The sequence below is a fragment of the Gopherus evgoodei genome, chromosome 2 (genome assembly GCF_007399415.2).
Source record: "Gopherus evgoodei ecotype Sinaloan lineage chromosome 2, rGopEvg1_v1.p, whole genome shotgun sequence".
In the NCBI taxonomy this organism is placed as follows: domain Eukaryota; kingdom Metazoa; phylum Chordata; order Testudines; family Testudinidae; genus Gopherus; species Gopherus evgoodei.
In genome coordinates this window covers 188,248,730-188,270,705 of record NC_044323.1, presented here as the reverse complement: position 1 = coordinate 188,270,705, position 21,976 = coordinate 188,248,730, and the positions used below count along the sequence as shown (strand labels likewise).

At 44.7% G+C, this 21,976-nt stretch overlaps 1 protein-coding gene across 4 annotated transcripts in view; it reads left to right on the top strand.

Annotated features, from left to right (window-relative positions):
- The window catches only part of KIAA0319 (KIAA0319 ortholog), an 86,029-nt gene that overhangs the window by 29,869 nt on the left and 34,184 nt on the right, over window positions 1-21,976 (top strand). For all 4 annotated transcript variants that reach the window (XM_030552544.1, XM_030552543.1, XM_030552542.1 and 1 more), the window contains exons 3-10: window positions 3,524-4,299; window positions 5,373-5,568; window positions 8,825-8,929; window positions 11,734-11,831; window positions 13,164-13,251; window positions 14,380-14,472; window positions 16,177-16,309; window positions 20,587-20,815. In XM_030552544.1, coding sequence (XP_030408404.1) covers window positions 3,524-4,299; window positions 5,373-5,568; window positions 8,825-8,929; window positions 11,734-11,831; window positions 13,164-13,251; window positions 14,380-14,472; window positions 16,177-16,309; window positions 20,587-20,815 — 1,718 coding nt within the window. The remainder of the gene's footprint in view (window positions 1-3,523; window positions 4,300-5,372; window positions 5,569-8,824; window positions 8,930-11,733; window positions 11,832-13,163; window positions 13,252-14,379; window positions 14,473-16,176; window positions 16,310-20,586; window positions 20,816-21,976) is intronic.

Below are 21,976 nucleotides of genomic sequence, written 5' to 3'. Positions count from 1 at the left end.
ATGACCGGGTTAATGCCTGCTTGTGCAGGGGAAATCGTAAAAGCTCTAAAACACAGGTGTTCAACCTGGGGGCTGTGAACAGGTTCAGGAGGGTCGTTTGCTACTCTTCCTTTCTGAATGAATGAATTAGAAGGGGTCCTGAAACTTCTGCTTTTGTGACATGGAGAGACAGTATGAAAAAGATTGAGAATCACTGATCTGAAACAACTACTGCCCTCAGAGAGGCCCAGGGCTGGGTAGAGCATGGAGATTGAAATATATTTTGACAGGTAAAACTGATCCATGCTGTACCTATGCTGTGGGTAAATGAAGGACTTCAATCTGTCGGAATGTCAGTACATCACGTTGCATCAGCATGAAGTTCACTTATAAAAATATAGGCCGTGGTTTTCAAAAGTAACAGTTGAGCAGAGGTCTGTCTGCCCAGGAGCCAGTGCTGACTGGGGATACCATACTTATCCTTGCTCGTTCACTAGTACAGCAGAGTAGGATTTGATCCTTAGCTTGAATCAGGGCCGGTGCTTCCATTAGGTGACCCTAAGCAATCTCCTAAGCCTCCAGGATTCGGGGGGCAGCATTTTGTACAGTCCCCACAGATTCCGCTTCCGTCGCGCTGCCGAAGAAGGATCCTCCACCGACGTGCCACAGAAAACAGTGGCAGGCAATTGAGCTACTGCCGACATTTTGGCAATGGCTGCCGCTGTCGCCTGCGGCATTTTGGCGGAGGGTCCTTTGGCAGTGCGACAGGAGCAGAACCAGAAGCTCCCGTGTGCCCTGTGGGGAGTGTGCAAAATGCCCGCCCCACCCCCAAATTCTGCCTAGGGCGCCAGAAACCCTGGTGTCACTCCTGGCTTGAATGTCAGATCCCTGGTTGTTTTCTTTCTGCCTCTTTTACCATCACCAGTGATAAAGATTCTGTCATCAGAACTCAGCTGACGCTTTTGTCGATGCATGATGCAGAGTGAAATCCAGCTCACTCTTCCAAAATTGTGTTCTGCAGCAGTAACATCCTGGTTTCATCAGTTAAGTCAGGAAATCTGACTCAAAACCATGTTAATAAGAATGTGCCATTTTTACATAGCAACTGGATTTTTGAGGAGACTATATACACAAATAATCAAATCTGAAGAGGAATTTTTTTTACACTAGAGCAAACTTGAAACATAATTCCTTTTACAAAAAGTAATTGACTGACCTAAGTATTGTCTTTATTTGTGCTCGATTGAAAATCCCCCCCCCCCGCTTCATCCTACAGCGTTGTCATAATCCTGCATTCATGACCTAATAGTCTCTTGTTATGGAAATAACTGTGGAGTCACACATGTCACTGCAATAAAGAAACAGTAGTAAAGAAATGTTGTGTTGGAAGGAGCAAGCTCCTGGGAGGAAGCAGGAGCTAATGATTAAAGCAGGGGACTAGGAGTCGGATTAGATTCCATCCAGGTTCTTGTACCATGCCCTTCACCTTGGTATCTGAGCACCATCATGTGGTTCATTAAGTGATGTGACTAACATCTGACATATGTGGTGCTTTCCTTCTTTCTTACCAGAATGAAAATGTGTGTGTTACTTTTTAAAATCAAATTCAAAAAGTATATGTGTCACGCTGTCTGGAGTGGTGCAGGACCATGCCTGGGTGACTGCCAACCTCAGGGCAGACTGTCAAAAGCAGGGAAGACACCCCAAACTAGTTGTATGTTCTCCAATTATATTGCACGAACCAAGTAACAAATGTGAACTCCTGAAGCACTCTGACAGTCTTGCAATGGAGTCACAGTTTTCTTGGGCACTTCAGTCTATCTTGCTGCCCAGGGGGAGGAGCGGTGGCTGAGTGGGGGAGCAGGGACACATGGGGATGGGGGAGAAGGAGTGGTTGATTGAGGGTGCAGGGACACGGGGATGGGGTGGAGGGGGTGGCTGAGTGGGGATGCAGGAACGCATGGTGGTGGAGGAGAGAGAGGCAGCTGAGTAGGGGTTCAGGGACACATAGAAACAGGGGAAGGAGGGTGCAGGGACAATTGGGGATGGGGGCAGATGTGCCTGATTGAATGGGAGAGGCTAGGGGTCAGCCAGGGTCTACATGGGTGAGGCTCCCAGACTCCCTAATAATTTCTCCTTCCCCTCCTCCCCCCAAAGCCCCCCGTGTTCCATAGTTCTCTTCACACCCAACAACCCTCCAGGTTTGCTCCTGCCCATCAATTACTTCCATTTCCTTCAGCTCCCCTGTTACCTCTGACTCCCCCAAGCTTTTCCACTGCTTCTGAGGGATGCTTGAAATATGTTTCTGTATTTGAGTAATAATTCATTTAAACTACAAATTCTTTATTAATATGCCTAGTAAGGAATCTATTTGTCAAAAATCATTTCTAGAATCTTTTTTGGTCATCTGTATTGTTACAGACATACTTGCTGACAGGTATTTGGAAATAAATTACCAAAATTGAAAGTGCCATGATTATATTGGCAAATAAAATATGCAGAATTCTAAAATATTGTGTACAGAATTTTTAATTCTTTGGTGCAGAATTCTCCCAGGAGGAGGAGTTGTAGTAATCTGTCAGCAATGAATGCCTTTCAGGGCTAACGTAGGTTGACCCTGGGGATCCCTGCTTTTGTTTCCTAACTCCAGTCCTTTGAGAGTCCAAAGAGCAAAGAGATGAAGCATTTTCATGTCAGTTCTCTTTATTTCCTTCTTCCAGAATTCAAGCTAATGGGACGAGCTTCCTTGCACGTAGCACCTTCCCAGGTGTGAGAGGGCCATTAACCCAGTCTTTGTATGGTGATGTTTCACAATAGCCCACTTAGTTTTGATAATCCTCCTTGATGGGCAGGTGAACCACTACTCCTGCCTGGGTTCACAAGTTCAGAGCAGGCATTTTTACAGTTATAAAGCAAAAGTTACATACTACCTTATAGCATGGGATACAGACATTACAAGTAAAATTAATGCACACAGCAACTTACAAGCATTTTATATCGCCTAAGACTGAACACATCTTACAAGTCTAACACCTGTCTTAAATAATATTAACATACATGTGAGCTGGTCTGGTTTCCAGCTCTGAATGTGTCAGTGCTCAGCCAACGACTACAGCCTTGGCAAAAGCTGGCATTTGGTCTACTAATGTCACAACATGTATGTTGTGCCATCAGGGTTCTTATGTTCCCTGCTCTGCTACTAGCTTGCTGTAGGATGTTCGGTGAGTCATGTAACTTCTTTGCCTCAGCATCTGTATTTGTAAAATGGGATAAGAGATACTTTGTAAGAAGCTTTGAGACCACTGGATGAGAAATGCTACTTGAGTGTAAAATATTACTCTTAATGCACACACATATCTTCAAGAATTAGCAAACCCTGTAAGGAAAATAATGGTGAAATTTGTGCATGATAAAAGGATTTATAATTAATCTTAATATGGTTTACATTTTTGCCCTTGTATGAAAAGTCCCTCAAGGCATGATGGCAACTTGTACAGCTGTGTGATTGTAGTTCTCTGCCTAATGTCAGCATATGTTGTTTCAGGGTATTTCTGTGAGCAGTGCACAGAAGGAGCCACGTACTCGGACGCAGTGATATCTCCTAATTTAGACACCACTAAAATTATGAGAGTTCCCCATGCCATGTCGATGTCAGACTGCATAGCGGCTTGCTGCGATCTTTCGGGTTGTGACTTATCCTGGATGTTTGAACGGCGCTGCTACATTGTGAACTGCCAGCATAAAGAAAATTGTGAACCCAAGAAAATTGAAACAGTAAAGTCTTACCTTACATTTGTACTTAGGCCTTCTCAGAGGCCAGGTGCATTGCTAGGGTATGGACAGGTGCTGCCAAATGTGGCTCACTCTGTGGGACTACAGAGTGAGCCCTCTGAGGAAGTGAGTCACCTGAAGGAGCTGTCTCTGCTGAGTAAAGATCACAGCTTTGAGGAGATACCTGAATACACTGATGACTACAGAGACTTGGAACAGGACCCCTTTCAGCTGAGCATCAAACACAAACAGAAAGTGAACACGGATTACATGGACTGGGGCCTGATGGTGGCCAGTGAAAATGGCTTCAACTCTACAGTAGCTGATACCGAAGAAGACCATGAGGATTTGGCTGAAAAGCAGAGGGAAGGCAGTAGGCTGGAAAATCTCGTGATTAAAAGTGGGTCCAATTCAAACTCTGTTCCTGTTGAACACGTCAAGGAGAAGCTGCCATCTCTCGCTGAGATGACACCATTCCCAGTGGAGTCCACTGAGAGCAAAGCAGCTAGACAGCCACCTGTACAAGCCAGTGACAACCTTGGGAAAGAGGTAGGGCTGCCTCAAGATCCCAGAAGTAGCAGTGAAGTGTGCACCATAATGTTCTGCTTTGTAGGCCCTTTTCAAATCAAAATAGATTAGTATAGTAGCCCCAGAGGAAATCAGTGTTTCATTGTCCACTGCTGTCACATGACAGTATAAGAAAAGAGTGTGCTCCTTGCAAACAAACAGCCTTTCTCCTGGCTAGCGTAATTGCAATGCAATGCGACTTAGGTCAAGGGAAGACACTCAGATAGCTACCAAACAGTAAGGAGTAAAGCGTCTGGTAGTTGGGTATAGGGATCCCAGTTTAAACTTTCAGACTTGTGTACGTGGATCAGGGTTACAGTGTGTCTGTAAGCTATTCTGGCTTTCTTGCCTTCAAAATGCATCATCCTTTAACAGCAACATGCATTCTAATGTGCACTAAGGCAAAGCTGTCTAGGGTAGTATGCACGGGGTGGGGACTCCGAAATTCCTGCGTCTTAATCCAGGTCATGGCACTGTGTCAGTGTGTGGCCTTGTCCAAGTTATTTCAAATCCCGGCTTCTGTTCAATAAAATAAGTCAGTGTAATGGGTATACTAATACTTTCCTATGTCCTTGGTGTGTTGTGGTGATTTATTAGTAGTTGTGTAGTGCTTTGAATATGTAAAGCACCATATAAATGTTAAGTATTAACGGATATTACATGGTTACAGAAACACTGCTTTTAACCCTGGAAGGTTGGTCAGTGTTCAGGTATTTATCAGTAGATAAGGATCGTTATCCACAAAAGTGGACATACCCCCTGCCCTGAAAAGCTTAGTCTTAATTTAAGACTAGACACAAGTGAATGTGACAAACTATATGTTAATAGCCATATCCTTGTATTCTGCATGTGGAAACTCCTGTTGAGGTTGAAAGCAGTTTCTTAAAAATATGATGGGAGAATGTGGGCCTTCATTGGTAATGGTTTTTCTTCATGTTCAGGATATCCCAATGACACACATCGCTGGACTTAGTTCATGCATTATAAATAATGTGTTTCTGAGTAGGAAAAATGATTTATTCATAATAATTGTACCCTTACTGTTTCCTTTATAGGTTCTAATGCCTTCCCATAATCCTCCTTCAGACAGTCTGGAATCTACCCAAGTTATTGCAGAGAGAACTCAAATCCCAACAACAGCCCCCTGGAGTCTGACACAAGATGGGATCACACCACTTCCAGCTAGTTCTGTCATCTCTCAGGCCACTGTCACACAGCAGCTCCCATCTCCCACCGCTGCTGCCAAAGCAGGTAACTTTTTTCTTCAAGGAGGAGCTTTTAAAAATAAAATGAGAACTGTCGACTCCTCCTAAGGCAAATAGCCCTACTCTGATGCCCAGACAGTGCTGACACTGAGTGCCATGTTGGTGGCTCCAGTCATTTCTGATTACCAACTTCAATGGGGCAGTGCAGGTTTTATACCAAAACATAGCTTATCAGCACTTTAAGATGGTGACACAGGTTGCATGAAGAAAAACCCTGAAAGCCAGAGTTCATTGGTTTATCTTTGGCAATGGATAGTATGGAAATGCTTAGAAGATGGTCTCAGTTGAGCAGCACTGGTTGTGAAATGAGCCTCCAGAGGCGAGCAAGCTAATTTAGCGTCTCAGTGCAAGCCTGGCCCCGTTTGATGAAACTTTCTTACTTTGGGTATATCTACACTGCACTCTGAGCCAGGTCCTGGGAGACCCAGACTTGTGGACAGTATTTCCAAGCCCACAGTTCAGTGTCCACACTGCATTGTAAGCCTGGGCTTACAGTTGATGGAACCAGGTCTCACAGCCAGGATATCACATCCATATTGCACTACTCAGACCTTTTGACTTGGGTATATGGCTTGAGCTGCATGCCATGCTGCAAAATGACAGGCTTGGACCCAAGCCACAACAGTACTTGGGCTCTGACCCACCCCCCAGCAGTGCCCTATGTTTGCTGACCTGAGTCAGATTGGTTTGCTTGTGGGCAGCAGTGGGGCTTGGACTCAGACATGAGTTAGAACCCAGGCTTAGTTTGCAGTATGTACATTTACTCCCTACCTGCTATGGAGAGGACGATGATAATGTCAGTGTGCAAACATATTTCCAAAAGTCAGTGTCTTGCTCGACTGTTAGAGGGAAAAACTTGAATTCAGCATGGAGGAGAATGGGAAGAAGGGGAAAGCCTGAATGTGTGCTGTTTGCGCCACTCTGCTCATGGGAGTGCCTGGCAGAAGAGCCCTGCCCACCTCAGTAGAGCCATCAGGGCAGGGATTTTTGGAGAATTTCTCTTTTGAGCCAAGAGTAGCCAGCCTGGACCCAAACACGCAGGAATGCAGGACCCTGAAGCAGGTGTCAGTCCCTCCTACCATGACAAAGGGAAAAAAGCTACAAAGGGGCCCCCTGAGCAATGAGATGAGCCCCACCTCACAAAGTGTGTGGCTTCAACCACAGGCCAGGCAGCTTTTTCCCTGCTCCCTCCTGCCTCTCCTCAGTAGCATCCAAGGGACGGGGAGGGCTGAAGAGGACTTAAAATGGGACTTGGGAGAAGTCAAGGGGCAGGTAGCACTGAACCTCCCTCTCCCTAGTGTTTCCTCAGAGCTGCATCTTTACTTCATCATTTTAAGATTAATCAAGTGCTGCCATAGAACTCAGTTTTTCAGAACTGAAGAAATTGTGATCCTGTCCACACAAGAGAGAAGTTCTGGCATACACTGGATGTTCATGGAGACCTCAGCTCTAAATCAGTTGCATACAGGCCTTTTGCAAATTCTGTGCTTGATCTGTTCTCTATAATCCAAAGAAAAGAGCATCAAAATCTACTATTTCAAGATGGTTGGGATAGTGCATATATCAAGCCTTTCAGACAAGAATATCTCCAGCAACCAGCATCAAAGCCCACTCGCTCAGAGTGGTAGCAGCTTCCTGGGCTGAGAGATCTTCTGCACCAGATGATGTCTGCTGGGCATACCTGCTCAAAATTTACAAATGACATTTAGGCATCAGCAAATGCAGCCTCTGGTAGCAAGGTGCTCCAGGCTGCTGTCTCTCAGTATTGGGGAAGGATTATAAAACCCTGGGTATATATAGTTCTGTTTAACTGAACCCTGCCTGAAAGTGCACTATTATACAAATCCCATTGGTTAAAGGATCTGTGGACCTTGTAGATGGAAGAGTGGTTTGAAGGAACAGAGGAAGGACTCTTTGTGGCCAAGAAGTGGAAGACTGTTCCTAGTGGGAAGGCAGCATGAAATAAGATGCAAAGCATACTGTCACCTGTTAGCCAAGCTGTGTGTTCCATGTTCTCCTGCTATTTTCATGGACGTTGAAAATGTGACGCTATGAATAACATATTAATCATGCCAATTGTGGCATCATGCCAACCTGTAAAAAGTACACAGTTGGTGGAAAAGCAAGCTCCTATTGCATTAGTAAGTGTTGTTACTTTATTTGGTGTAATCTTTTTTAGTTCTGACTTGATTGGATGTGATTTCTTTGGAATGCTTCCAAGAAGCATTAGAAAGCATTCAGAAGCCTGTTATCAGAATAACGGAGAGCTGTTTGACTGATGACTCAAAAACACATTTGATTGAATTTAGGGCTGAATTGTGCCTTTAAGCACAACAGACACAGCTGGGTTTGGTGGTCTGTGTAGAGCTATAGAGGCAGAGCAGATGCAATCAGAGGCATCCTGCAGAAAAAGAGAGTGCCTCCGGGCATGCTAGGGAGAGTGCATGCAGCAGTAGCACTTACCTGTAAAAAGAGTCAGCACTGATCTCCGGGTGCTAGCTGGTCTGCAGGAACTGACTTCTCCGAGTCTGCCTGGTTATGCCTCTCTTGAGATTTAGACTGCTTCTTAATTTGCTAATTTGGTTTCTGGTCTGTACTTGGGAAACATGAGCAATGGCTTTCTGGAAGCATCATGTATGGAGGGTTTAGAGTCTGGAGGAAGCTTCCTTTACTCTCTTCTTTCTGTAGTGCACATTTACAGGGTTAGACAAAATGTGGCCCTTAGTTTGCTGCGTATGTTCCCTCTATAGGTATCAGATGGAAATGGAAAGCTAGTGACTGGGAAACTTGAGGAAAAACTACATATAGATTGAATGCAGCCATGCTCACATTCTCATACATGTCCTTTCTAATTCACCACTGTTACCCTTTAGTGTCCCAAATTTCCATACTTTTATTAAGGAAAAACACGTTGGTACTGTGGGGGAAAAATTATGATTTTTGTGTGTTCAGAGCAAAATGACTATACATGGTATACTGGAAAAATCACCAACATCGATTTTAAAACAAAAATGAGTTAATTCTGATTTCAGCTTCAGAGGGAGCTGTTCTCAAGTGTAAGCTGGTGAGAGAAGATTAATCTGTAATCAAATTTATCAAGAAAATGTAACTCTTCCCCATCTTTCCCCAGAAAGTTGTCAGATGATGTACAATAAATATGCAATCCCTATTACAATTTATTTTTCAAATCATTTCCCCCCTTATTCTGTTTTTTAAAAATGTAATACTTTTATCTTCTTCAGATACAGTAAAAGAACTCGTGGTGTCAGCTGGAGATAATTTACAGGTGACTCTACCAAAAAACGAAGCTGAACTCAATGCCTTTGTTCTGCCACCACCCCCAACAGGTGAATTTAACAATGTTTTCAAACAAGGAGACATAAAATATTGACACATGAACACAGCTTGGCTTCGAGGCTGTATGTACAGCCACAGCTAGGAGGGGACCTAAGGGGCAGAACTTTTCCTTTTAATCTTCAGAGACAGTTCTTTGTAGCACCAGCTGCGGAGGGGCATTTCGAAGTGGGTTTTAGAGATTAATGGAGGAATGGAAAACCTGCCTTGTGAAAGGAGACTCAAAGAGCTTGGCTTGTTTAGCCCAACCAATAGAAGGCTGAGGGGAGATATGATTGCTATCTATAAATATATCAGAGGGATAAATACCAGGGAGGAGAGGAATTATTTAAGCTCAGTACCAATGTGGACACAAGAACAAATGGATATAAACTGGCAATCAGGAAGTTTAGACTTGAAATTAGACGAAGGTTTCTAACCATTAGAGGAGTGAAGTTCTGGAAGAGCCTTCCAAGGGGAGCAGTGGGGGCAAAAGACATTTCTGGCTTCAAGACTAAGCTTGATAAGTTTATGGAGGGGGATGGTATAATGGGATAGCCTAATTTTGGCAATTAATTGATCTTTGACTATTAACGGTAAAGATGCCCAATGGCCTGTGATGGGATGTTAGATGGGGTGGGATCTCAGTTACTACAGAGAATTCTTTTCTGGGTGTCTGGCTGGTGAGTCTTGCCCACATGCTTAGGGTTTAGCTGATCGCCATATTTGGGGTTAGGAAGGAATTTTCCTCCAGGGTAGATTGGCAGAGACCCTGGGGGTTTTTCGCCTTCCTCTGCAGCGTGGGGCATGGGTTACTTGCTGGAGGATTTTCTGCACCTTGAAGTGTTTAAACCACAATTTGAGGACTTCAGTGGCTCAGATATAGGTTAGGGGTTTGTTACAGGAGTGGGTGGGTGAGATTCTGTGGCCTGCATTGTGCAGGAGGTCAGACTAGATGATCATAATGGTCCCTTCTGACCTTAAAGTCGATGATTCTGTGATTAGTGAGTGTGGTTTTTATGTTGAGCATGCAAATTAATTAACCATCTCCTCCTCTGGAGCTACACCGATTTACACCAGGGAGGATCTGGACTAATGTGTCCACTCACATTATCTGCTGGAAACAAATTTAGGCTGAGAACATTGAGATGAGCTTTTCTTAATGCTATTGGCTCCTGGTGCAAAGAATGAATTCTTTGTGCATGAATGTTTAGCACCAGGACAGTTCAGGAGCTGGTATCAGTGACAGTGAGGCAGAGACGCCTGGGGCGGGGGGTGGGGGGGAAGTGTGGCAATTTGCCCCAGGTCCCCATGAGAGCTTTTTGGGGCCCCTGAAGTGGGGTCCTTCACTTGCTCCAGGGGCCCCAGAAAACTCTTGCGGGGCCTGGGCCCCAGGAGCTTCTTCCACTCCAGGTCTTTGGCTGCAATTCAGCGGCGGGGGGTCCTTCCGCCCTGGGACCCACCGCCGAAGTGAGGAGTTACAGCATGTTGAAGCAGCTTGACACATACTGTATGGAGCAATGATTCAGATCAGACTCTAACATCAGAAGTTTTCACAGGGGAGAGAGGTAAATAGTGGGGTCCCAGAAGGATTTGAGCTGGTACCCATGCTGTTCAGCATATTCAGAAATGATCTGGAAAAAGGGGGTGAGGTGAGGTGTCAAAATTTGCAGATGATACAAATTACCAAGGGTAGTTTAGCCCAAAGCTGATTGAAGAATTGCAAAGGGCTCTCACAAAACTGGATGATTGAATTTCATCTGCCATTTTCTTGCCCAGTGTTGATAAATGCAAAGTAATTCATATTGGAAAACATAATCCTAACTATCCATGCAAAATGATGGGATCTAAATTAGCTATTGCCATTCAAGAAACACATCTTGGAGTTGTTATGGAACTCTAAAATCATTTGCTGAATGTGCAGCAGGAATCAAAAAAGCTAACAATGTTGGGAACCATTAGGAAAGGGATAGATAATAAGGCAGAAAATATCACAATGCCACACTATAAATTCATGGCATGTCCACATCTTGAATACTGAGTGCAGTTCTGGTCATCCCATTTCAAAAAAGAGATGTTAGAATTGGAAAAAGTACAGAAAAGGGCAACAAAACTCATCAGGGATACGGAACAGTTTCCGTATGAGGAGAGATTTAAAAAAGACTGTGACTGTTTAGCTTAGAAAAAGATGACTAATGGGGGATATGGGGGAGGTCTATAAAATCATGAAGGGCGTGAAGAAAGTGAATAGGAAAGTGTTTTTTACCCCTTCACAAAGCACAAGAATCAGGGGTCACCCAGTGAAGTTAGTATGCAGTAGATTTAAAACAAAAGGAAGTACTTCTTCACAAAACATGCAGTCAAGCTGTGAAACTCGTTGCCAGGGGATGTTGTGAAGTCCAAAAGTATAACTGAGTTCAGAAAAGAATTAGATAAGTTCATGGGGGATAGGTCAATCAATGGCTATTAGCTAAGATGGTCAGGGACGCAACCGCGTGCTCTGGGTGTCCCTGTGCCTGTGAGTGCCAGAAGCTGGGACTGGATGACAGTGGATGGATCTCTGGATAATTGCCCTGTTCTGTTCACTGTCTCTGAAGCATCTGGCATCAGCCGTGGTCTGAAGACAGAATACTGAGCTAAGTAGACCACTGGTCTGACCCAGTATAGTCGGTCTGACGTTTTTATTAAGTCATTGTTTCTGACTATATTATTTTGCATTGTAGACATTCAACCTCATTTCATTGTTTCCCCATGTGTCTGTATAGTTGTTTATATTGAAGGCAAGGCTAATAAATACTGTACGATTTTTCACTCTCAGAAAGAGCCTACAGCTATGAGTGGAGCTTGATCAGTCACCCTGCAGACTATGAGGTTGAAATGGAGCGGAAGCATACACGGACACTGAAACTCTCTCAAGTAAGCGAGACTGAGTCATTACAAAACCTAAACCTAGTTTCCCCAATACTAATTTCCCCCTACTATTACTCATACCTTCTTGTCAACTGTCTGAAATGGGCTACTCTCGTTACCACTTAAAAAGTTATTTTTCCTCCCTTGCTATCCTGCTGTTAATTGAATTATCTCGTTAGACTGACCTCACACTTGGTAAGGCAACTCACATCTTCTTATGTATTTATACCTGCTCCTGTATTTTCCACTCCGTGCATCTGATGAAGTGGGTTCTAGCCCATGAAAGCTTATGCCCAAATAAATTTGTTAGTCTCTAAGATGCCACAAGGACTCCTCATTGTTTTCACTCTCATAACCGCTGCATGAGATTTTTTTTTTCAGTCTGCATTGGAGGCATCTTTGATTTGGTATGAGTACTTCAGTTATGCTTCCCTCAGCATGTTGTCAGATTGGCTTTAGCACTGTTGGCTTATAAATCAATTCTAACTGCTATCCAAAAAGCTACACCCTCAGCTAATGTAAATCAGCAGAGCTCTACTGAAGACCGTGGAGCTGTTACATGTTCAGTTTACATTAGCTGAGGATCTGCCCTAATGTTCCTCAACAGAAAGAAAAAGTTGGTGAGCTATAGTGTTAGAGTGAAATGGGACCCTCCTGTCTTTGTAATTTATAAGTTATGCATCACAGAGAAGTTTATTCTTATTTTACCGACTGTCAAGGTTCCCTTGTTTTCTTTGTCCTTGTCAGAGTCTTCACTAGGCATATAAAGTTTTTCAGAGGAGTCTGATGATCTTTTAGGGCAGGGGTTCTCAACCTTTTTCTTTCTGAGGCCCTCCCCAACATACTATTAAAAACACCACTGCCCACCTGTGCCACAACAAGTGGCTTTTTGCATATCAAAGTCAGGGTCAGCATTAGGAAATAGCGAGTGGGGCAACTGCCCTGGAGCCCACACCACCAGGGGCCCCATGAAGCTAAATTATTCAGGCTTTGGCCTCACCTCCAGATGGCAGGGCTTCAGCTTTCTGCCCTGGATCCCAGAGAGTCTAATGCTGGCGCTGCATGGTGGACCCCTTGAAATCTGCTTGTGGCCCGCCAGGGGGCCTCGGACCCCTGGTTGAGAACTCCTTTTTAGGGCAAAGTAAATGTGTCTTAAGTGGCTCCTTCTCAGTTCCCACCGCTGGGCAATGACCAGCACACTTTGTGCATGCCTTTATAGATAGAGGCCTGGATTTCAAGTCGCTTGTTTACAGTCTGACGGGCAAATCTTTAAATGTTCAGATGATCTCTGTGAAATTCCTGCCTATAACTGGAAACACTCTCTTTTCTATGCTTCAGCTGTCAGTAGGCTTCTATGCCTTCAAAGTGACTGTTTCTGGTGAAAACGCATTTGGAGAAGGATTTGTAAATGTCACTGTCAAACCAGGTAAATCAGTTTGCCGGAATAGTGACTAAATTTTTCAACACAAGAGCTCGTTTATCACCTTTTTAAAGCTTCGTTAGTGAGTTAAAAGAATAACTAGCCGTTCCCCCCCCCCCACACACGCACATTTGTATACAGTCCCACACATTTCTTCAGGGAACTTTTTTTCTAAATTGAATTAAGTGCAGTGTGCAGAATCCCAAGCTGTTCCAGAGCTCCGTGCACCTATGGAGAGGGGCTTTATTTCACCTGTCTGTCTCCCTATAGACCCCACTTCCACCCACTCACCCACCCAATAATGAACTGTTGGGGGCTGAACTGGCCCCTTCCACAAGTTAAAGCAGCCACAGCACTGATCTAACTTAGGCCATTTGGAACAGTCTCCAGTGTAGGACTGCGGGAGCACAGTGCACTCTGACCTAGCATCCTTTCCCCTGCCCTGCCCTGCCCTACAGTGCCGCAGAAGGTACAGCAGGTATTCTAGATATTCTGCCTGTGCTAGCTTTATGTCACTAGGGCATTCCCCTACATCAAGGGAATTCCTCGATACTCCAATGGGGTGGCCTTAAATCCACTTTGTGTTGTTAGAGTGGCACAAAGGGGACTTGGCCTGGCTAAGGGTCTGGACCAGTAGTGGTATATGAGCATATTGTTCTTTCTCCCTAATCACTTGCAGTCTGGATCCTAAAATTAAGGTTAGAGGGACTGTTGTTTTACAGACCTGCAATATGGCTCCAAAACTGCATGAATTACTTCATGTATCCAGCAGACTGCATTGCGACTCTCAAAATTTGCAGGAAATCAATTTTCTGGTGGTGGTAGACCATAGATTGAGCAAAGCTGAGCGACTTTTTCCTGTTTAATTATCTATCTCATAGTTCTTTAAGAAAACACCATTTTAAGTGCATTTTAACTTCTCACCATAGAAAATAATATATTGTTAAGTGCAAAGTTTCTATCTGATTTCACACAAAACCTCCATTACTTTCCCACTGCCTAAGCATTAATCTTCCTGCTCACTGGTTGGATATTGATTTGCCTATAGACTTGACAGATAGCAATCTCAACAGAATAGAGTTCTATGCACAGGTCTTCTTTAAACATAGTTTTCTGTTCCTCTTTTTCACACAGCAGCCAGAGTAAACCAACCACCCGTGGCAGTTGCTTCCCCCAACGCACAGGAGGTGTCTTTGCCTACAACTTCTACCTTCATTGATGGCAGTCGTATGTACTGGGCAACTCTTTGGTTTTTTGCTATGATCCTTATATAGAATTGTAATGTTGTTTCTTATGGATGGTAAATTTAATTTATTACCACCATCTCCAACATATCATATATAGGAGCCTCGGTATTATATGTTTATAACATTACATCCTATATCTCTGTTCTGCTGATGAAGTGACACTTGGTTATGATATTTGTCAGGAAATTTGAGCCCCGTTGTTTCTGTTCTAGTTTTTGTTTACCTTTATTTTTTAAAATATCAAAGCTTCTCTCTCTAGATCGATTTTCAAGTGGAAAGCAACATGGGCATAGACTTTGGCCTTAATTCTCCACTACTTTGCAGTTATTTATGCCTGGGAATGTGAGTGGGGAATGCTATGAAATCAGCAGTCATTCACTCTTACTGGTGGTGGTGTTTTACAATCACTTTGCACAAGGATAAGCTTCTGATCCACCTAGGTCCTTAAGACATGCCCAATTTCAAGCATGTGAGTGGTCCCACTGAAGTCGATGGAACTACTTGTGGTTAAAGTTAGGCATGTGTTTAAGTACCTTGCTGAATGAGGGCATATATGACTAAACATGGTTCATGGCAGGAGATAATCAGGCTGAACATGTATAAGATGTGAGGCTGAATGAAGTTCGTTATGGAATAATCCACTCTTGAGCTCTCACCCTTTTTCTTTCCTTCTACTTTCTTCACCCATGGAAAGCTCAGGCAATCAGATTTCACGTAATCAAATTGCATGGGGAGGCTGGGAAGATGAAATGCATCCTCCAATTTGGGGTCAGGGTGCAGGGCTCTGGTGCAGCCCCCTCAGCTGCTTCTCCACTTGAGCAGTGTGTTGGGGGCCATTGGACCCACCGACATACTAATCTCATAGACTGTCCTTCCTCCAGTTCACAATCCCATTGTCATCTGTCATGCCAATCTGTTCAGGGCCAGTATGGAAATCTCAACATGTAACATAGGGGATACTGAGACCTCTTCTACAACCTCTTTTCTAGCTGCTCTTATTCTTCACAGCTCCAATGTTGAGTTCAGCAGGAGCCTTCAGAAAGCTTGCCGTTGCTCCTTCTGCTTTGTGTTGAATGTCACTCTTCTTCATCATCATTTGAGCCATTCTTTCTGTTTTTATTGGTGTTATTTAATCATCAACCCGTGGGCCCCAATCATGCAAACACTTCCATACTTGCTTAACTTTGCATGCACAAGTAGTCCCATTAAACACAAGCCAATGGAAATACTCACATATTTTAAAATTTAAGCAGGATTGAAGTCTAAATAGATAGCTACCCTAAGTGCTGGAGTGGAATTACCAATGGTCTCTTTGGTATATTATATCCTTTCATGATTTTTTTTGCCTTTTAAAATGGAATAAGGAAGCTAAATATACCCCCTCCTAAATGTAATTGCTGTATTATACACTTACATATTTATAGACTTGTTGCCATTTAAAAAAATCAACATTTATCTCAACATAACCAGGAGTTATCTTATTCTAAGTATAGGGAAATACTGCTGTGGGTCAGATGTTGTGGTTTAATACCTGTCAGCAAATTGAGATTGCTCTGGGTATTCATGTGTGTGTGAACATGTCTAAAAAGATAAATATAGAAAACCAATTAAAGTTTCTTAATATGAGTTTTTAATATTCATCGTGTTAATACTGGACTCTGGTATTTTCCTTTAATTGGTGTAGAAAGTAGAGATGACACTAAGATACTGAGGTACCACTGGGAGGAAATTAAAGGTCCCTTGCGAGAACAGAAGGCATCAGCTGACACACCTGTTTTGCACTTGTCTAACCTTGTTCCCGGAAATTACACTTTCCGGTAAGTGGGCTGCTTTCCCTCCTCCTGTGTTTCAAGCCTCACATCATGATTTTAATTCAAGATGTTTTTTCTTTTTGTATATCCTTTGGAGCAAGGACCAGCTTTTTGTTCTGTTTGCACAGTGCCTGGTACACTGGGGTTCTGGTCCATGACTAGAGCTCTTAGGTGCTACGGTAATACAAATAATAAACAATATTCTTTGTGGTGGTGTTTGCCTCCTCAAAAAGAGGGCTATGTCTTTGGCTAATTATTCCTCTCAGTTTAGTTTGTTGCAGAATCTGAGGGAGTAGGATGATGCAGAAACACTTACATGGATTTCACAAGAGTGACATGTTGCAGCAAATCAAAATTTGCTTTGCAGCGTGGTGTTATGCAGAATGATCTATCAGAAACTCAACACCCCTCCCGCCCTAATGTTTTCTATAATTGAGGAGAGACTATTTTCATTTCATTATTTTTCATTCTACAAGTTGGCAAGTGTCCTTGGTATCCCTATGTAGTCAACTGTTGTTCTACTCTAGAACTAACTGTAGACAGAATGGGATTAGGAGACTCATCACTGCAAAGCACTCTGGTGAGTCAATATTGCAAGAATCATTAACTTCTTCAGTAAAGCTTTTTCACTGTTACCATTTGCCCCCCAGCATAGCCTGCTGAAACTGGAGCCAATCCAGGTTTCTGTGCAACAGCAGAGATTGCCACTGTAATTCTGAGTGCTTGTTCAGTATGATAAATTCTCCATTTTCTAGAAACTTTTAGTTTAGGGCCCAATCTTGCACTCCCTTTGTAGGCAGAACTGTCACGGACTTCAACAGGTGATTTGCCTGCTAATGCGAGCCCTAAATTTGATATGAAATCAATTGTTATAAAATTGCCTAATAACGTAACATCATTGAGGTGTTGGAACTTAGAGTTCACGTACATGTGTGTAAAGTGTGGTGCTCTGTGCAAGCTTTGTGTGCTAATACTTGCTTTGACATATAGGTCCATATTGTGTTCTCAGTTATGCAGATGGAAGTCTGGAGTCGCTCTAATGACTTCATGAGATACTCCATATTCTCAGAGGTGTAAATGAGGCTGGAAATTGACCCATTGCTCATATTGGGGATGCTTCTAGAGTGCCTTCTGAATAAGGATCTTAAAGTGCTCTTCATACAATAATGAATTAAGTCTCAGAAGACCTATGTCAGGTGACCATTTATTATACCCACGTACAGGTGGGGAAACTGAAGAACAGGAACTCCTCACTTAAAGTCCGGTTAACCTTGTTGCGATGTTAAGTTGCTGATCAATTAGGGACCATGCTCGTTTAAAGTTGTGAAATGCTCCCTTGTAATGTGGTTTGGCAGCTGCCTCTTTTGTCCACTGCTAGTTGCAGGAAGAGCAGCCTGTTGTGGCTAACTGGTGGGTGATTGGAACCAGGGGTGGACCAGCAGCCCTCCTATCAGCTCCCCTCTCCCCTAAGTTCCCTGTGCAGCAGCTGTCCCTCCCCCACACTGCCATGTGCTGCTCCTGCCCTCTGCCTTGGAGCTGCTCCCAGAGACTCCTGCTTGCTGTATGGGGGAAGCAGGGGCGGCTCTAGTTTTTTGCCGCCCTAAGCACGGCAGTCAGGCAGCCTTCGGTGGTGCGCCTGCGGGAGATCTGCCGGTCCCGCGGCTTCGGCGTACCCGCCGCCAAATTGCCGCCGAATCCACAGAACCAGCGGACATCCCACAGGCAAGCTGCTGAAGGCTGCCTCACTGCCGCCTTCGCAGGGACCAGCAGGGCACCCCCTGCAGCTTGCCACCCCAGGCACGTGCTTGGAGCACTGCTGCCTGGAGCTGCCGCTGGGGGGAGGAAGGGGGGAAGAGGGGGCCTAATTGCAGGGTGTCTTCCCCTCCCTCCTGCTCCTGCACCCTGCTTACCCCACGTGAAGGAGGAATCTTCTAGGCCAGGGGTCGGCAACCTTTCAGCAGTGGTGTGCCGAGTCTTCATTTATTCATTCTAATTTAAGGCTTCGCGTGCCAATAATACATTTTAACGTTTTTTAGAAGGTCTCTCTATAAGTCTATAATATATAACCAAACTACTGTTATATGTAAAGTAAAGAAGGTTTCGGAAGCTTTATTTAAAATAAAATTAAAATGCAGATCTTATTAGTTTAGTGTGATCCTTGCCCTTGCTTTTCCTTGCTGAGTTTTCCAATGTCTGGTGGCACGTATTTGGATACTTTGAGCTGCACACAGGCTTCTGAGTGATCAGCTGTTAATCAGCTGGAACCCCAGATTGGCAACTGAGGTGAGTGGAGCTGGCGGCTAGTAGGGCTGAGCAGGACCTGAAGCTGTATCCTGTCTGGCAGGGGGCCTGCACTGGAACTCCAACCGGAAGCAAGGTGACTGGGGCTGCAGCGGGGACCCCAGCTGGCAAGGGACCAGCAGCTGGAACCCCAGACCGGTGGTGGGCTGAGCGGGTCAGCCCACCGCCGCTCTGGGGTTTCCACTGCCAGCTCCTGCCAGCTGGGGTCTCAGCCCGCTGCCAGCCTGGGGGAAGGAACGGCAGACCAGCAGTGGGCGCTGAGTGGGACCGGCTGTGGGACCCCGGCTGGCAGGAGCCGGCAGTGGAAACCCAAGAGTGGCGGCAGGCTGAGCGGCTCAGCCCGCCCTGCTCTGGGGTTTTGGCCTCTGGCTCCATCAGGCTGAGCGGCTCAGCCCGCCCCACTCTGGGGTTTTGGCCGCTGGCTCCTGCCAGCTGGGGTCTCAGCCCGCTGCCAGTCTGAGTTTCCTTCCCCCAGGGCAGCAGCAGGTGCTGAGTGGGACCAGCAGTGGGACCCTGACTTGCAAGGGGCCAGCAGCGGGAACTCCAGAGCGGTGGTAGGCTGAGCTGCTCAGTCCACCCTGCTCTGGGGTTTTGGCTGCCAGCTCCTGCAAGCTGGGGTCTCAGCCCGCTGCCAGCCTGGAGGAAGGAACCTGAGGCCAGCAGCGGGCGCTGAGTGGGACCGGCAGTGGGATCCTGGCTGGCAGGAGCAGGCAGTGGAAACCCCAGAGTGGTGGCGGGCTGAATGGCTCAGCCCGCTGCCACTCTGGGGTTTCAGCTGCCAGCTCCTGCCAGCTGGGATCACAGCCTGCTGCCAGCCTGGGGTTCTTTCCCCCAGGCCAGCAGTGGGTGCTGAGTGAGACTGGCGGCGGGACCCCAGCTGGCAAGGGGCCAGCAGCGGGAACCCCAGAGTGGCAGCAGGCCGAGTGGCTCACATGGTCCCTTGTGCCATAAAAAATTGGCTCGCGTGCCACCTTTGCCATGTGTGCCATAGGTTGCTGACCCCTGTTCTAGGCAGTAGCTGCGGTCTCAGCAAGCTGATTTAATTAACTTAAGCCTGGGGTCAGCTACTTAAAGGAGAAATGTGCATTTTTTTCTCTCACACACAGGGTGTGTGTCTCTGTCTGCCCTCCCACCTTTCCTGCTGCCTTCTAGAGAGTGAGAGTTAACCCTTGAGGGCTCAGTCAATTGCTAGTTCATCTGAGCTCAGTTAAAGATGTATTCTGATACCCACTGAAGAGCACGGTATAAATGCCTAAATCAGGTAGCTTTACCTCAGAGTTTCATTCACTTGTAGATTTATATATCAATCGTAATTTAACGTACAATGGAATTTCCATTTTGTTGTTAGCAGTAATATAACTTCTTTGTTTTAGTATTGTGACTTAGCCTCAATTGACATTGTCTTCAAAAATTTTGGATGATGCTAAACCCCACTAAAGTAAATAATTTTAGTTCCTCAAAGGAAAAAGAGGGCACTATGAACCTAAATTACTTCACCTCTGCTATGTCTGGTATCTAATTTCAGAACTTCTCAAACAATCTTTTCTTCAGTTATTAACACGAATTAGATGGGGAGCTAAATCCTTGGGTGTTAGGAATTTGGGACTTGGGATGAAATATTGTCTCTGTTGAAGTCAATGAGAGCTTTGCCATTGACTTAAATGGAGTCAAAATTTCACCTATGGTCCAGAACAGGGAGATTTTAAAAAATTCAGGTATATTTTCAGTATAGTGCAGGCAGTGTTTGAAAATTATTTCTGCATCATTTACCTAAAACCTGAGTTTAGGAATCTGGATTTCCTTTGTAGCAGTTGATCACATTAAAAACACTTTACATCAGGGTGGGAATGTGCTCTTGACTTTGCTTTGTTTTAGGTGTTATTTTTGCCATCTCCTGTTGCAAGAGAAAGATGGGCATCTGAACTCAGAACTTGGCAGAAATCCAAACTAATGGATTTTCAATATCCTTCTTCCTCCTGTAGGTTAACAGTAATTGATTCAGATGGAGCAGCTAACTCCACAATTGCATTTCTGACAGTCAACAAACCAGTGGATTACCCACCCATTGCCAACACAGGACCAAATCAGGCAATAACTTTGCCCCAAAACTTCATCACGCTGAACGGAAACCAGAGCAGTGATGATCATGAGATTGTCAGCTATGAGTGGTCACTTAGCCCCAAAAGTAAAGGCAAAGTAGTAGCAATGCAGGTAAGCTTACTTCTTGTTTAATATCAAAAGCTTGTTTTATGTTTGCTTCTAATTTCAGCAAATAAATACCTAGAAATTGTCACTCACCACATTTGCTGGTTGTTATTTAAAACATATTGTTACTCCTTTTGACTCATGCAAAGTATGCAGTTCTTGTATTAAATTCTTTTTAGAGTCTGGAAATCTTGTTTTTATTCCTTTTGGCGTTGTTTTAATTTATTTTGGCCATCTTTGATTTCTATGAGCAGCTCCATTATTTGTTCCCTCTTGGTTCAACAGGAATACCACCTCCCAATTTCTCTCCTTGGATCCAGCTGTTAACAGCAGCATTATCCCTTCTGACTCAAGCATTTAGGGTCTTGCAAGTTATTTCCATTAGGAGGAGAAATTGATGGTAGAGTCAGGTATTTCTTAGACGCAATCCTGTTTATGTACAAAGAATGTATGCAAAGTCCTATTTCCCTGAACACAGTAGGGACAGATCAGAGGACTGTTTCTTTGTTCACATTTCCAAATTTCTTTCCAGACAGCACTCTGCCCACTCTCACTTGGCTTTCTTTCAAGGGCCACATTCTAAGGTGACGAGTCATCCCTAAACTAGAGTCTGATTAAGCCTCATGCACTGACAGGGCCAGCTCCAGCTTTTTTGCCGCCCCAAGCAGCAAAGAAGGGGGGAAAAAAAAGAAAGATAAAGCCGCGATCGGTGGCACTCTGGCGGCTGCGCTACCATGCTGCTTCATTCTTTAGTGGCCGGTCCTTCCCTCTGAGAGAGATTGAGGTACCCACTGCCAAATTGCTGCCGGAGACCTGAACGTGCTGTCCCTTTCCATTGGCCGTCCCAGGATCCTGCTTCCTGCTCTGGTGCCTGGAACCATTCCTAATATCTCTACGGAAAAGGATAAATGGACACAAATCAGATATTAGGAATGGCAATATACAAAAACCTGTAGGAGAGCACTTCAACCTCCCTGGCCACACTATAGCAGACCTTAAGGTGGCCATCCTGCAGCAAAAAAATGTCAGGACCAGACTTCAAAGAGAAACTACTGAGCTTCAGTTCATCTGCAAATTTGACACCATCAGCTCAGGATTGAACAAAGACTGTGAATGGCTTGCCAAGTACAGAACCAGTTTCTCCTCCCTTGGTTTTCTCACCTCAAC